At 32.9% G+C, this 16,052-nt stretch overlaps 1 protein-coding gene across 2 annotated transcripts; it reads left to right on the top strand.

Annotated features, from left to right (window-relative positions):
* The first annotated feature begins 1,095 nt into the window (after positions 1-1,095).
* On the top strand, positions 1,096-10,217 carry LOC109162052 (DNA repair protein REV1). 2 transcript variants are annotated; one of them, XM_019310698.1, is made up of 24 exons: positions 1,096-1,381; positions 1,531-1,684; positions 1,909-2,024; positions 2,119-2,195; positions 2,703-3,151; positions 3,627-3,764; positions 3,990-4,122; positions 4,218-4,306; positions 4,416-4,466; positions 4,551-4,754; positions 4,867-4,986; positions 5,088-5,180; positions 6,016-6,075; positions 6,158-6,244; positions 6,387-6,470; positions 6,573-6,645; positions 6,914-6,982; positions 7,177-7,272; positions 7,546-7,821; positions 7,907-7,938; positions 8,055-8,659; positions 8,814-8,874; positions 9,373-9,524; positions 9,664-10,217. In XM_019310698.1, exons 1-23 carry the CDS (start codon positions 1,185-1,187, stop codon positions 9,427-9,429), a joined length of 3,321 nt encoding a protein of 1,106 aa, XP_019166243.1. In that variant the 5' UTR covers positions 1,096-1,184; the 3' UTR covers positions 9,430-9,524; positions 9,664-10,217. The 2 variants fall into 2 exon arrangements, with proteins under 2 accessions (XP_019166243.1, XP_019166244.1); XM_019310699.1 differs by having other exon boundaries at positions 9,826-10,217.
* Positions 10,218-16,052: the final 5,835 nt, after the last annotated feature.

A 16,052-nucleotide genomic window follows, 5' to 3' on the forward strand; every position in this document is an offset into this window, starting at 1 on the left:
GGACCATGAAGTTGGATTGCGTTGCCCGTGAACAAAATCGTGCTGCAGACTACCTTGCTGCCAAAGCTGGAAAATTTGATAGGGGAACTTACACCCTCCAAGCCCCAATTCCTGACCTTGTAGATATTCTAGATGATGATGTTCTTGGTGTGCCTTTATGGCGCCAACTGTAGCCTACTTTCAACTTCGGGTATCCCCTTCCTTTCAAAAATACAAAAAATATCTGTAAACTTTGATGATCAAATTTGTAACAAAATCAATAGTCAAGTGATCATTTATGATCAAATTGAAAGTTGATGATAAAAATTAGTAAATGTCAATTGTCAATAGATCATTTATGGTTCAATTGAAAATCGGAGATAAAAAATGTTAAATGGCAATAGTCAATGGACTATTTTTATAATTAACTCTTTGACACATAGTAGGACAGTAAACGAACCAAACACAAACGACTTTGGTTGAAAAATCTTACACACCACCTGAGTATTTGTTTTCAATCTTTTGTTCATTGACAATATATCTATCGAGCTGAACTATATATGTTTTTTTTCATTGTCATTTTTATCATCTAGGATAAAGTTCACAATGTTCATACTTTATTCGTTTATTAAACGATTTTTTTTAAAAAAATTTGTTCATTTATATTCGTTTACCCTAATAAACAAACATAAACAAATACTTACTAAACACGAACATGAATAATTTACCAAAATTTCTATTTGCTAACACTCCGAATAAATACTCAATTACCAAACGAGGCCATAATCTGCCCCCGAGGTTGGAAATTATATATTAACTGTTTGGGAAAATCACTATATTGGTCCCTCAATTGTTTGTCAATATAGTCTATAATTTTTAATTTCAACTAATCTGATTATAAAATTGTTTAACATTATTTAATTAAATCTTATGATAGACCAAAATGATAATTTTCTCATTTTTAAATTTTATTAAATTTGATCATCAAAAGAGTTTAATCGACTAAGTTTTAAACAATTTAATTATTAAATTATTTAAAATTAAAAATTAGAAACTATATTGACACAAACAACTGAGAGTGAAAATAAGATTTCCCCTTAACCGTTTTGGTCAACAATCCCAACTTTTGGTTTTTGCCGCGACACTCTAAAACTTTCGTTGCAAGTTTGACAGTCGCAAAACAACATTTCAATTTCAAAGCGACGATGAGCTTGGATTCATCCCGCTCTGCGAATTCCGGCTCCAAATCTAAACGGAGTCTCAGTTCAAACCCTACAAGCAGCAATACCAGTAGTAAAAGGAAGAAGACGAGCCAGAAAACCCTAGGCATGGCTTGGGGTGCCAATTCTCGCTCTTCTTCGCGCCCTGCCTTCACCCACTCTCCTTTCTCCGATTTCGGCAGGTGCTCCCTTCAATCGAACAAAACACACGTGGACTTTAATTTCAAATTTAATGGAATTGGAATTGGAATATACTAAACATCGAACAGTTTAATTTGATTTCTATTTTTGAATTTGGCGTTTGTTTATTTGATTATGCGGTATCCTTCAGTTACATGGCCGTGAAGAATCGAAAGTTACACCAACAATTTGATGCCGAGGCTTCGAGCTCTTCCTACAGTGGGACAAGTTCTTCAAAGGAATCAGGACCTATATTTCAAGGAGTTTCAATTTTTGTAGATGGATATACTGTTCCTTCCAATCAGGTCTCTGATGAATGGTTTCTTTGTTGACATGTTCATTTATACTTATATAGTCTGGTTTTCCCCGGTGAAATTTGCTATATTCTCCAGACTATGTTCACTTCGAATTTTTGAACAAGAGTTTGAATCATATGGAGATTTTTTTTTCTTTGATTTTTCACTCTGGGGCCAGAAACTCTGATTGCTTCGTAATAGTTTATTAATGCTGGTATAAAAAAAATTTTCAGGAACTTCGAGGTTATATGTTGAGGTATGGAGGGAACTTTGAAAATTATTTTTCAAGGCGTCGTGTTACTCATATAATATGCAGTAATCTTCCTGAGAGCAAAATCAAGAATGTGAGGTTTGTGGTCCATTGATGTTTTGCATCTCAAATGAAAAGTATTTTCTTTTATTCTTGAAAAATCTAAAGAGTTTCTGTTCCTGTAATGGAACAGGTCCTTTAGTCGGGGACTTCCAGTAGTTAAACCTGCTTGGGTGCTGGATTCCATTGCTGCTAATAGACTTTTGAGCTGTAAGTTCTTTTAATTTCCTCCTTTTTTCAGGTATACCTAGTTCCTATCGAGTTTTGGATTTAAACATGTTGTAGCATAAGTGATGCACCTTATATGAGGAAAAGTATAATACTTGAAAAAAAAAAAGAAATACATAAATAAAAAAGAATTACTATTTCTCTTTCCTAGCACACTTTTTTTTTTTTGGCAAGGGAGAGGGAAGTTGAAGGAAACGGTTTTTTTTTTTTTTTTTTTTTTTTTTTTTTTTTTTTTTGGGTTATCAGAATGGATGCCCTTACCTATTTTCCAGAAATATAATTGAATCATTGAATGCATGGTTAGATACTAGAAATTATGCTCTCACTTTTGAATTCTTCATTATTAACCCTGTTACTCTGAAATGCTATAATGATCAAACACTTAATAATGCATGTGTTTTTGACATTTATGGTGAAATTGAATTTATAGAAGACAAAGAGGGAACTTTTACTCCTTTGATAACTAATTCCTTAATTGGTCATTTACAGGGGTTCCTTATCAGCTGGAACAGGTTGCAAGCGAAGCTAGTAACCAACCAAAGATGTCTGCCTTCTTTACTTCAAAAAACTCCACACCTGCTATTCTAGAAAAGTGCTCAACTGACCAGGTAATATCTAAAGGTGAGACACCATTGATGGAAGGAAGCATCAGTGAGAGTGGTAATTCTTCTAGAGTAAGGGGTTCTGTAGAAGATGCAAATGCATGCAATCCAGAATCTAGTGACCCCAGTCATGTGAACGTTATTGGAGCTGAAGCTGAAGAGTCATCTTGCAGTGGCAATGGAAGCTACAACGCATCCCACCCTAGTACTCTTAATGCTTCTGATAACTGCCAAGATGAGATTGATAAGGGGGAATCAATTTTAAAAACTTCTAGGCCTTCTAATAAGCAGCATTCAACTCTAGTGGATTCTAATTTCGTGGAGAATTATTTCAAGGTAAGAATCAGGTCTTATAGTATTTACAAAGAGATATTCACTCAAAACCTACTAAGGCATTATGGTTCAGAAAAGGGAAACACTTTGTACACATTTTTTATGAGTAGGCTCAAATTTTCCTAAGTGATTTCACATTTTCAACCCCACCCCATTTCTTTCTCTGTAATGCATATTGTTCTCAATATATATTTGGTACTACCAGAAGTAATACTCCGTAGTTAATAATTAATTAGTTCTAACCTTGAGTACTTGACTTTATCAGTAGTAGTAGTGGTTTGCTTATTCTCCATTGGCCAACTATTACTGCCTTCTACCACTTCTTTTTCACATAATTTTATCTGTTTGCTGTTATTTGTCTGGTAATTGTTTCAATGCCTACAGAAATATTAAATAAATAATATGAACCAAATTAAGTAACTTACTAACTTCAATATGCCTTTATGAGTTTTTCAATTGATTATTCTTTAATTCTCAGAACTCAAGGTTGCATTTTATTGGTACCTGGAGAAACCGGTATCGTAAGCGTTTTCCAAGCTCTTCTGGTGGATTTAGATGCATTACTGTTAATTCTGCAGCCAAACCTCAGGCTACTTCCATAATTCATGTGGACATGGTAATTTATACAATAACAGTTTTAGTTTTTCCTTCCTTTACAGTTTCCCTTAAGTATGGAAGGTTGGATTAAATTCATAATTTTTTTTTTTTTTATATGTTATCTGGATAGTTACCATGAAATAGTTTTTTTTTTTTTTTTTTTTTTTTTTTTTTTTTTTTTTTTTAATTGAAATTTTGCTTATATACTATATATATAGCTTTGGTGTGACAATTTTTGTTTCAGGATTGCTTTTTTGTGTCAGTGGTTGTCAGGAACCACCCTGAGTTGCAGGGAAAACCTGTTGCCATTTGCCATTCAGATAATCCACGTGGAACAGCAGAAATTTCATCTGCAAATTATCCTGCTAGGAATTATGGTTGGTTTTGAATCCAGCAATTACTTTGCTGCGAATATGCTAACATTTCTATTTTTGTTAAAAGTTTCAGTTTGACATGGAATTCTTCTTCACAGGAGTTAAGGCTGGAATGTTTGTAAGAGATGCTAAGGCTCTTTGCCCTCAACTTGTCATTCTTTCTTATGACTTTGAAGCTTATGAGGAGGTATTGTGAGATTGGTTGAGTAAAAGTGGAAATTCTTCAGTCATGCTTTCTCCTGTGCCTTTACAACTTTCAGCCACGTGGATAGTCTGACACAATTTTTGATTTACAGGTGGCGGACAAGTTTTATGACATTTTGCATAAGCACTGCAAGAATGTGCAGGTCTGTCCATGTATATTGTTCTTTTCAGAGCACACATTATATTATACTTATATAACTCTTCAATTGGCTTGTTACTGAAAGCAGGCCGTCAGTTGTGATGAAGCGTTTTTAGACGCCACTGACTCAGGGGTGGAGGACATTCAAGCATTTGTCAGACTGATCAGGAAGGAAATTGTTGAGATAACAGGATGCACTGCAAGTGCCGGTATTGCTGGAAATATGCTTATGGCCCGTCTTGCTACCCGAACTGCAAAACCTGATGGACAATGTTGTATCCCTCCTGAGAAGGTAAAATGTTTAAATCTTATATATCTGTCTCCTATGAGAATTGGAGAGATAAAGGAAAGTGAAAACTCGAATGAATATTGGTTTGCTGATATACATAGCTAGTTTTTTTCAGGTTGAGGAGTATCTACATGAACTTCCAGTAAAAGCCCTCCCTGGAATCGGTTATGTCTTGGAAGAGAAGCTGAGAAAGCGAGAAATTACCACTTGTGGGCAGCTGCAGATTATATCTAAGGTCTAATGTTCTGAACTTCTGATGATAAATGCTTCTCTCATTCAACTCTTCAATATTTATTATTGCATTTTATTTTTACACATTATTCTTTATTTTTCCAGGAATCACTTCAGAAGGACTTCGGTATCAAAACTGGTAATATGTTGTGGAACTATAGTAGAGGGATTGACAACCGGTTGGTTGGAATGGCTCAGGTTATTGACAATGAACATTTTAGTTAGCTGTTTATTGCCTTGTGAAAGCATTGTCACTATACCTAGCTTTTGTGTTCTCTTCATTTCCTTCTCTTTGCCAATTTTAATGAGGCAGGAGCAAGGTTGCAGTAAGCGCTAGGCGCTAGTCGGGCGGCCGGGCAACGCCTAGGCGGCGCTAGGCGGGCACCAAAAAAATTTAAAAAAATAGTGACAGATTTGTAGTTTGACAATTTTAATGAGGTTGTTTTCAACATTCAATCAAATAACACATCTAAATAAATGAAATAATGATAATTTATAAGTCATAACGTCATAATAATAATATTAAAATCAATAATTAATGAAAGACGACATCGGTCAAAATCGAACAAAATCGGTTAAAATCGGTCGACTCGGCCGAGTTTGACTGCCCAGGCCGAGTTTGGCCACCCAGGCCACCTAGGCGGCCGGCCGAGTTTTGGCCGCCTTTAGGCCAAAACGGCAAGGCTCGGTGCCGCCTAGCGCCTAGGTGGCCGAGTTTTGCAACCATGGCAGGAGAGAGATGAAGTGTCTCATGTCAAGAATAAGAGGTGCATATACTTTTTGGTATTTGCTTGCCTTTTTCTTGTACCACATATCCCCATGAGTAGGACAAGTTATAATGTTAGGGGGTGTTACTTTATTAATGTATTTAAGTAATTAAAGAACTTTGACTATGCAAAAATGTCATAGTTTCATGTTCTAAGCAAGGCATATATTTATTACATGATCTTGTTGTGTCTACATTTCCAAATTCTTATAATTTTTCACCTTCTATGAGCATCTATGCCTTATTTATTCTAACTCTTATCTACAGGAAAACAAGTCAATAGGTGCTGATGTAAACTGGGGTGTGAGGTTCAAAGATTTAAAAGATGTTAGTACTTATTAATCCATACTGAAAATCATGTCCTGTTCTCCATCTGAATTCTCAAAATATTCAATGCTTTATATTTCAGGCTCAGCATTTCTTAGAGAAGCTCTCTGAAGAGGTTTCATTGCGTCTGCAGGGATGTGGAGTTAAAGGCCGCACTTTTACCCTCAAGGTTCATCTGTTGTCTTCTTTTATACCTTCTTTCCGTTTGGTGTGAGTAGTGTCTTGATGCTTAAAATTTCATGTGTTACACCACATGTTGGATAAATAACTCGAGGGGTTTCATATTTCACTGGTATAATTTGTTGGTTCAGATAAAGAAGAGGAAGGTTGATGCTGGGGAGCCAGCAAAATATTTGGGCCATGGAATCTGTGACAACCTGAGCCACTCTACAACGGTTTGAAACATATTTCATGGCTACCATGATGATGTCTGATGGTCTTTATATCCATCTTCTTACTACAATTTTCAATGATTCAAATTTATTTCTGGAACATAGGTGCCAATGGCTACAGATGAGGCTGATGTGCTTCGTAGGATAGCTTCTCAGCTCTTTGGGCATTTCCAAATAGGTAGCCAGATTTGGTTATTTACTATTTCTCAAAAGATGCATGGGGAATGTAGCTACTCTGGTCAATGTAGTGCTAGTATTTGTGGTCTATCTCAAGCAATTCTGTCAGATTGTTACTTTATGTTTCTTCCTGTTTGAAATGATTTAGTTGATTTTCTCTACATTACTTGTTATGAAGTATATGTAAACTTTCTAATTGCATATATGTATCTGATTCCTCATATCTTTATTCTTTACTAATTGAATTATTTTGACTGTTCCTATGCCAGATGTAGAGGATATAAGAGGAATGGGCTTGCAAGTTACAAAACTTGAAATGACAGAAAATGCAAAACAAGGTTTTTTTTTTTTTAAATGATTTTTCACTATCTATTTGGTTCTTGATTTTGTCGCTATTTTATACTCTGAAAGGTTGTTGAATTTGACTACTGCTATCTACATCATTTAGTTAGGTTTCTGTTTTTGCAACTTGCAGTTCTATATTTTATTTGGAATGTTTTCATCTACTGAATTCCTTAACATGCTTATTAAGGTAATGAGAAGAACACCATTCGTGCTTGGCTTTCTTCTACCACGACAAAGGGCAGTAACCATTTAAAAAGTAGTCCGGCAAAGGGTGCTGACACAGGTTCTAGTCCCCATAATTTACTCTAACCCCCCTTAACAAATTTTTTTTGTTCATAGTGCATTAACTAATTCATCTTATATAGTCTTAATAGTTTGAAACTGATGATAAGTTGCACTAATCATCTGAGCCCTGCTTCTTCTTCTTCTTCTTCTTATTATCCCCCTTTCAGGCTGCTATACATATCTCACATTCATCAATTCTTTCTTTTCTACCAAATTGAAGTATATTGAACTAGATTTACACACGAACTGCAACACTTTTCTTGTTCTGCAGATGATGATATTCAAAGCGTTGATGAAGACTCTGCCCCTTTGTGCAGTGACTCAATTGGACCTTTGGTTCAAAGGAATGCTAGGTTGTCCACTGGTAATGTTGGTAATAGACAAGATGCAGCTCTCCCTCCTATGCATGATCTGGATGTGAGTGTTATAGAGTCTCTTCCTCCTGAGCTCCTTTCAGAAATAAACAACATGTACAATGGGAAATTATTGAGATTTATTTCAGAGAAGAAAAACAATAGTGCTGGTATATGCCCCAATAATTTTGAAGGTATCTTGTTAAGCCTGTTTGGTTTAATAACAGATTACACTCTTACACGATTGCATTTTTCCTAATGGGTCTTCTACTTGCTTAGGTCCATCAGAGAAAGTTTTGGCCAGTTATGAGGTATAATCTGTAGTTCTCTATCCATTGATTGTTTTTGTTTATAGTTTCTCACTTTCTCAATTTCATCTGGTAGTGAGATAACATCTTTAGTATTTGTCTTCTGATATTTTTATTAGGTACATCCATATAACAAGGAGGAAGTTCAACCAGTCTCTTTCTCTAATAAATTGACTGTTGATGAGAAAACTGGGCCAGTCACTGTATCTGGTGTAGAGAAATCAAATATGATTATTAATGCTTCTGCTGCTGCGGACACATGTATAATGCCCTCATCTCTAAGTCAAGTAGATACCTCAGTGTTGCAGCAGCTGCCTGAGGAGTTGAAGACAGACATACTTGAGCTCCTTCCCCCACATAGGACAGGCGTGCCACTGTCAGATGCTTCTCTAAAGTATGTTGATAATCCGGACAGTTCAAGGGATTCTATTCTAAGCAATGAACTCTGGGTTGGACATCCACCTAAATGGGTTGACAAATTCATAGTTAGTAATTGCTGGATCTTGAAGATTTTTGCTGAGGCTTATTGTAAAGCAGGACCAAAGAACCTGTTATCCTCAATACTGCAGAAGTTTATATCTGGAATATGTGTACCTGAAGAAGTGGGTACTGATGGATTGTGTGATGCTGTTAGTTGCATGTGTGAACTTGTCAAGCAATATGTTGAACTAAAAATTGAAACAGACATTGAAGAGGTTTATGTTTGTTCCTGCCTTTTAAGAAGGTATGTATTAGTTTGTTAGAATCATTCCATTTCATTGTTTTGGTGTTTTCTCTAACATGACCTATATTGGGTGCACATTGAATTAATAATTATTTGTTCAGCTTTTGTCTCGTTGTCTTAATCTCTAGATTACAAAGTATTGATTGTGATACAGATTAACTGCAAGGTCAAAAGTTTTCCATGAAGTTTACAACAGCCTGCTTCCTTACCTTCAGGTTATTACCATTTCTTTTATATTCTATTTCTGTTTGTCCAGACACATGCTATACTGTTTTGCTTTCATCTTTACCCAACTATTGAAATGTATACACTCTACAGTCTTTGTAGTTGCAGATCTGTTCCTTGTACAGGAGAATGAGAAGGTTTAAATTAAACTGAGATTTCAAATAAGCCTGCATTTGATCTTTCATAAGGGAAATCAAAATACTTATTTTCTTTATGTTATACTTGAATGAGGTAGCTTCTTTACACGTGCACATGTGTCCAAGTGAGGTTTTGAATGTAAGGTTGAAGTGCCTGGAAACAGAGTTTGCAAAAGATTGGGGCTTGCAACTGTCTTTCATCATGCCATTGACTTATTTCCACTATTTTCTGTAGACTTGAGGAGTATTAGACCATTACTCTATTTTGCCTTCTGAAGGCATGCATTATTTAAATTGGTTACATTGTTCTTATCTCTCTGACACTCGAGTGTTTTTTGAACCCTTTGTTAGGCATCTGTTAGCGAGAAGTATGGGGGAAGTCTACAGCTCTCTCCCGTGAAGGACTAATTTATTACAAGTGACCTCTTCTTTTGTCAAAGATGTGGCAAGACCTGATAATCAGAAAACCACCTCCAGAATTCCAACTCTGCTGTTGAATCTGGGTAAATTTCTTTTTACCTATTGGCTGATTTCATTGCTTTAGGGGCAACGAACGATAAACATGGCCTCACAAGTCACAATGAATGCCATTGTATGGCCATCAACTCATTGTCTTTCTATATGATGTTTTATCTCCTCTAGGAAGGACTCTGCCACTCTGGCCACCGACAGCTCAAGGCCGCCCGCTTCTACTCTACATATAGCGTTTTGGCAGTCTTTGCTGTGCCCCAGCAGCATGAAAAATGCCATTGTTTGTGGGTTATTATGTTCTATCACGCCTTGATTTCCCTACACCCTGTGCAGCTTAGTTGGAGCTTCATAGAAAGTCAAACTCCGGTCAGGGATGTTTGTTGAATCAAATATTGAAACCAACCATATGACAGGTGACAGCTGCGTTTGGCTTCAATTACGGAGTGGTATCTTTAGTTATCTTTTTATCAGGAAGGTACAAGGAAAAAATAGGCTGATGAGGATACACGTAAATTATTGTTCAAATTATTATTAAAACTATGAACAAGAATTATTCAAATTTTGTTAGCTATGGAATAATGAATTATCAAAGTTTTTGTAAGCTATTTTCAACGTAGCAATGGCACAAAAGTATAGACTATGGACTATAGACCGAGTAAAAGAATGTGGGTGTTGAAATGCTCAGATCCATTTGCTTTGAGAAACAAACAGCTTAGGCACTTCAAGTTTTAGGCTTATCCCTACTTTGAATAGAATTTTCCCTCCACGTTACTCCCAAATATTCAAACTCCAAGAATTGAAAATCAAGGAAATTAAATTTTCCGTGGAGTTGAAGTCTTCAATGACGCCACATGGTACATTCAAAGCAATCTATCTCAAGAAAAACACGAGAAAATTAACTAAGATATTTGAGTCATGATAATGCCTCTTTACCATCCAAAGTTTCTGCAAATTTTGGATCCAACTAACAATTTAAACAAACCCATTTTTGGTTTTCACGTAGTCCCCTTGATCATTCATGATAACCAAGTTGTAGCTAGCTTTGCTCTATTCAGAAAATAAAGTAGCACCAAAGTTACAGTTAACAAATTCATTATCCAACAAAAAAAATAGAATGTATTGAATAGCTTAGCAATGTTTATAATATGTTACGACTTATTGTCGAGAGAGAGAAAAAAACTTAACAATTATATTTAAAGTCTTTAAGTTTATCATAAATTTGAAATTTTTGTATAATTTTATTTAATTTTACTATTTATATTTCCAGTTTAGAAAATACGTACTTCACGGACAACCAATTAAGAAGTATTAGACTTAAGAAAAAAATGTAAAATAAGCTACTAAACTTTTACATATTGTGCAACCATTGAACAAAAAAATGTGCAATTATACTATTAAAAACTCAAAAAGTGTGTAAATTGCATTTTTTTAGATTACTTCCAAAAGTTTTCCTTAAATATGATATCATAATGTCAAATTATATATATATAATTATTTTAATTATTATTTTTAAAAATTAAAAGAAAAAATAATTTTTTTTTAAATTTCAAAAGAAGGTGGAAGCAGTCATGACAGTGCTTATAAAGTTATAAGCTAAAAAGAAGGTGGATCAACTCTTTTTGACTTTAGAAGTGCTTATAAGTTGTCATTGAGCTATGGATAAGTTGTAGAAGCTAAGTTATCATATGGCAATGGATTTTAATGGATTGTGACAGCTTTTGGACAGCTACGACTTGCTGAGTGACAAAGGGAAGATTCAAAATAAAAACTTGGTGCTCATGTCTGGCCTCCTTTTCTATAAAAGGAGAACCCCAAGCTAAGAGAGAAGATGTTGGTGCGATAAAAACTCAACATGCAAGTGTTCAAAACGATCAAGCTGAATCAAACTCTCTCTAGTTGAAGTGAAATATGAGGGATTTCAAAGTCCATAAATCAACAAACCAACAACGACCATCTTTCCACCAGAAGAATTGAAGTTGTGGAATCAACTAGCAAGGCGACTTAGTGGACGACCCTTGGCTAGATTTTGGAAAGTAAAGAGTAGGGAGACTTTGTGGCTGACACCTATTTGAAGGACTATATATCACTGGTAGAAGCTTAGGCTTCTTATCACATTGTATTCGAAACAATATCTAATGGAACCTTAAGGAGAATATTAGTGGAGTAGGGAAGTTTTCGAACTACTATACAAATTATTTGTGTCATTTACTTTACGCATGACTTACTATCTTGTGAATTAACCTCATACTTGACACACCCTCAATAACGTTATTTGTTAAAACTTAGCTACTTACTTTCATTGCAAACTAAAGTCCTCCGCGACGAGAAAACTTATTTCGGAGATTTGTTTTAAAACTCTAATTTCAAAATTAAAGGGGTGTGTTGTTTAATTCTAAGACAAGTCCTTTTAACACTATATATGGTTAAGTGTACATTTCATATGCATTTAAACTTTAAAGTGTTCATTATATTGTTTATTGTAGGGACTCTCACAGGATGTTGTTTATTGTACTAAAATATTATATTTTTTAATTCCTTTAATATCCTTTATTTTATTTTTATGTATTTATATATTTTATTAAATACATTTACATAAGTTTTATATTATTAGCATAAATTATATCATTTGAAATATTTTATTAAGAATATAACAAGACTAATATAATATTGAATATATACTAATTAAAAATTAAATTACCTAAACCATAATTTCAACAAAATTAAGTTGTACCAAAATATTATTATTTATATCACTAATTATATTTTATTAGTAACTTATACTCCGTAATTGTAATAATATGACCAGAGTAGTCGAAATAATATTTGTAACTTGTAATTGTAATAATATGACAAGGGGAGTTAAAATAAGATGCATGTGTAACATGTAATCTATAATAATATGACAATACAAGAATATTAGAATTGAAGAATATTTAATTATGGTTATATTATTATTGTGTGCCTCACGGTCATTATATACTAACAAAACTTGGAAAAAAAAACTAATAATAATAATAATAATATAAGTGGTAAAAAAAAATATCTAAAAGTAATTAAGTGCTAATAATAATATAAGAATATTAACGTAAGAATTATAACATAGAACAAATTGTAATAATTAATAACTATAGTCTAGGATTAAATTTGGAATTGTCAGGAAAGATAAGCGACCTCTGTTGAAATTAACTCTTTATCGATTTAAATATTCTTAATATATTACAACAATTTCATTCCGTGCATCGCACGAGTGAAAATACTAGTTATAATAATATGACAAGAGGAGAAGAATAAAATAAATAGAAGAAGAAGAAGAAGAAGATCGAAGAAGAGCGAAGAAGAAGAAGCTATCGGCGAGGACAACCTCGTCGGTGAACGTTATATATATATATATATATATATATATATATATATATATATATATATATATATATATATATATATATATATATATATATATATATAGGGACGCACTCAGGTGCGAATAAGTGCCCAGGAAGGAAATGCGAACGAATCAGCGCGCGACACGTGTCCAGATCTAATAACTTAAAAAAAACGCAGTGGCATTTTCGTAAATAATTGAACATCGAAGTGCAAGTAAAATCTCTTATAAGTGCACCTATTTTCACCTATTAGTGCATGTAATTTTGCCTTGTTAGCATTCACTTTCCGCAACCATTCATGCACCTGGGTGTGCTTATAACTATATGTGCAACTATTTATAACTATAGGTGCAACTACTTATAACTATATGTGCACCTACTTTCACCTATAAGTGCATGTAATTTTGCCTTGTTAACATTCATTGATCTGAGTTCGCGAGTAGTAATACTCCTGAAAACCACTCGCAAACATTCATACACCTAGATGCAACTACTTATACCTATGTGTGCAACTACTTATACCTATGTGTGCAACTACTTAGAACTATTGGTGCAACTACTTAGAACTATAAGTGCAACTAAGTATTGATGCTCAGTGTAAATTTTTACTTGCACCTATAATACATTTTACATGCACTTGTAATACATTTTACTTGCACCTCGATGTTCAATTATTTACGAAAATGCCACCGCGTTTTTTTTAAAAATCAGTGTTTCTCATTCCTTAGATCTGGACACGTGGACGAACAGAATCCATTCCTATTTCGCGCCTGGGCGAGTCGTTCGCACCCGAGTGCAAGTCTATATATATATATATATATATATATATATATATATATATATATATATATATATATATATATATATATATATATATATATATAATCGCACTCAGGTGCGAATGCTTCGCCCAGGAGAGAAATAGGAATGGATTCTGTCCGTCCACGTGTCTAGATCTAATGGATGAAAAACACTGATTTTTAAAAAAAATGAGGTGGCATTTTTGTAAATAATTGAACATCGAAGTGCAAGTAATGTATTACAAGTGCATGTAAAATGTATTATAGGTGCAAGTAAAAATTTACACTGAGCATCAATACTTAGTTGCACCTATTGTTCTAAGTAGTTGCGCCTATAGTTCTAAGTAGTTGCACACATAGTTATAAGTAGTTGCACCTAGGTGTATGAATGTTTGCGAGTGGTTTTCAGGGGTATTACTACCCGCTGAACTCAGATCAATGAATGTTAACAAGGCAAAATTACATGCACTTATAGGTGAAAGTAGGTGCACCTATAGTTATAAGTAGTTGCACCTATAGTTATAAGCACACCTGGGTGCATGAATGTTTGCGGAAAGTGAATGCTAACAAGGTAAAATTACATGCACTTATAGGTGAAAGTAGGTGCACTTGTAAGTGATTTTACTTGCACTTCGATGTTCAATTATTTACGAAAATACCACCGCGTTTTTTTTAAGTTATTAGATCTTGACATGTGTCGCGCGCTGATTCGTTCGCATATTCCTTCCTGGAAACTTATTCGCACCTGAGTGCATCCCTATATATATATATATATATATATATATATATATATATATATATATATATATATATATATATATATATATAATCAAATGAGAACCCCTTATCACGTGAGAACCTGTGAATCTACATAAATGCACAAAAATTATTCTAGGGAAGATTGTGTATATTATGCATTAGAATATGAGATTGTGTGTATTTATGTAAACACTTACATCTTTTATGTATAAGTTCACATGTCCTCACATAAAGAGAAGTTCTTATTGGAATATAACTATATATATATATATATATATATATATATATATATATATATAAATATAATAATAATAAACATAATAGGTCTCAATCAATGTTATATACTTATATCCTTAATTTATGTTCCTCATTTTGTATGCTAATAAATATATACATTTTACTTTAAATGTTGTTTACTTCAATGTTATTGAACAAAATTGTCACTACTAAATTATTGTTATACAAAACTACCCTTACACTGTTACTTTTCAATTATAACATTGATAACTCCATCATTATTACAATACACCTATATCTATCATATCTTTTTCTTATTCTTTAATTATCATTTTATTAAAATCATTATTTATAATTTAATGGTTGATTATATTTTAATTAAATTTCTATGAATGGTAAATCATACATGTGTGTGTATAAATTAAAAGACATATTATTTGTGTATATATTATTTGAACTATAATTTTTAATTATTTGTATTTATCAATATTTTAATATTGGACATAAATTTTCTCGCATCACCCGTACAAAATGTTGTTTATAGTCAATTTTATAATTATTCAAACTTTTAAGTTTGTAATATTTATTTATTTGATAAGATGAGTGTTTGGCTTAATTGATTGGTGTAAATAAGTTAAAATTGAAAATGTTATTTGGAGTAGCATTTTGATATCAACTATACGTACTTTTTTTTTCTCAAAAAGTATTCTACAATGGAAAATTCATGATGTCTTCTTTATAAATACAACATTATTAATTATATAAAAAAACAATAAATGGTTAAAACAATAAATAATAATATTTTTAAAATTAAATTATTTCAAAATTTATATCTAATTAAAGGCAAAATAATTTTAAAATGAGTAGGTATTATATATGTGAGACGTTTAATATTTTTGCTAAAATGTATGGAGTAATACTTCCATATGAACCCATTAAAAATTTTATACTTTACTTAAAAAGTTTTACATGTCTTATGTGATCTTAGAATTAGGTCTCACACAATACTTATTTTTTTAAAAAGTAAAAAAAAAAAAATAAAACAATAAATTCATAGTTTTATATGTCATTTTACATATTATTTGCTAATAGAAAATAATTAATTTACTAGATGGTTTTCTACAAGCCACTAATACTGTACTATACTACTATATTGATCAAAATAATTAAAATATTGTGTTATTAATTAACATCCGATCTATTGCCAATGACATTGAGTTTGAGTTTCAGTAGAGACGGTATTAACGTTTTGTGTTTTAGTAAGTTAAAAAAGTCTCTCAACTTTAATAATTCTGAAGGGGTTAGTATGAAAGTGCAGTGAAAATCGAAAAGGCCGGCTAAGCTGCAGATTGAAAAAATAAATATGATATAATTATATTAATTA

The sequence above is a fragment of the Ipomoea nil genome, unplaced genomic scaffold (genome assembly GCF_001879475.1).
Source record: "Ipomoea nil cultivar Tokyo-kokei standard unplaced genomic scaffold, Asagao_1.1 scaffold2926, whole genome shotgun sequence".
Lineage (NCBI taxonomy): Eukaryota > Viridiplantae > Streptophyta > Magnoliopsida > Solanales > Convolvulaceae > Ipomoea > Ipomoea nil.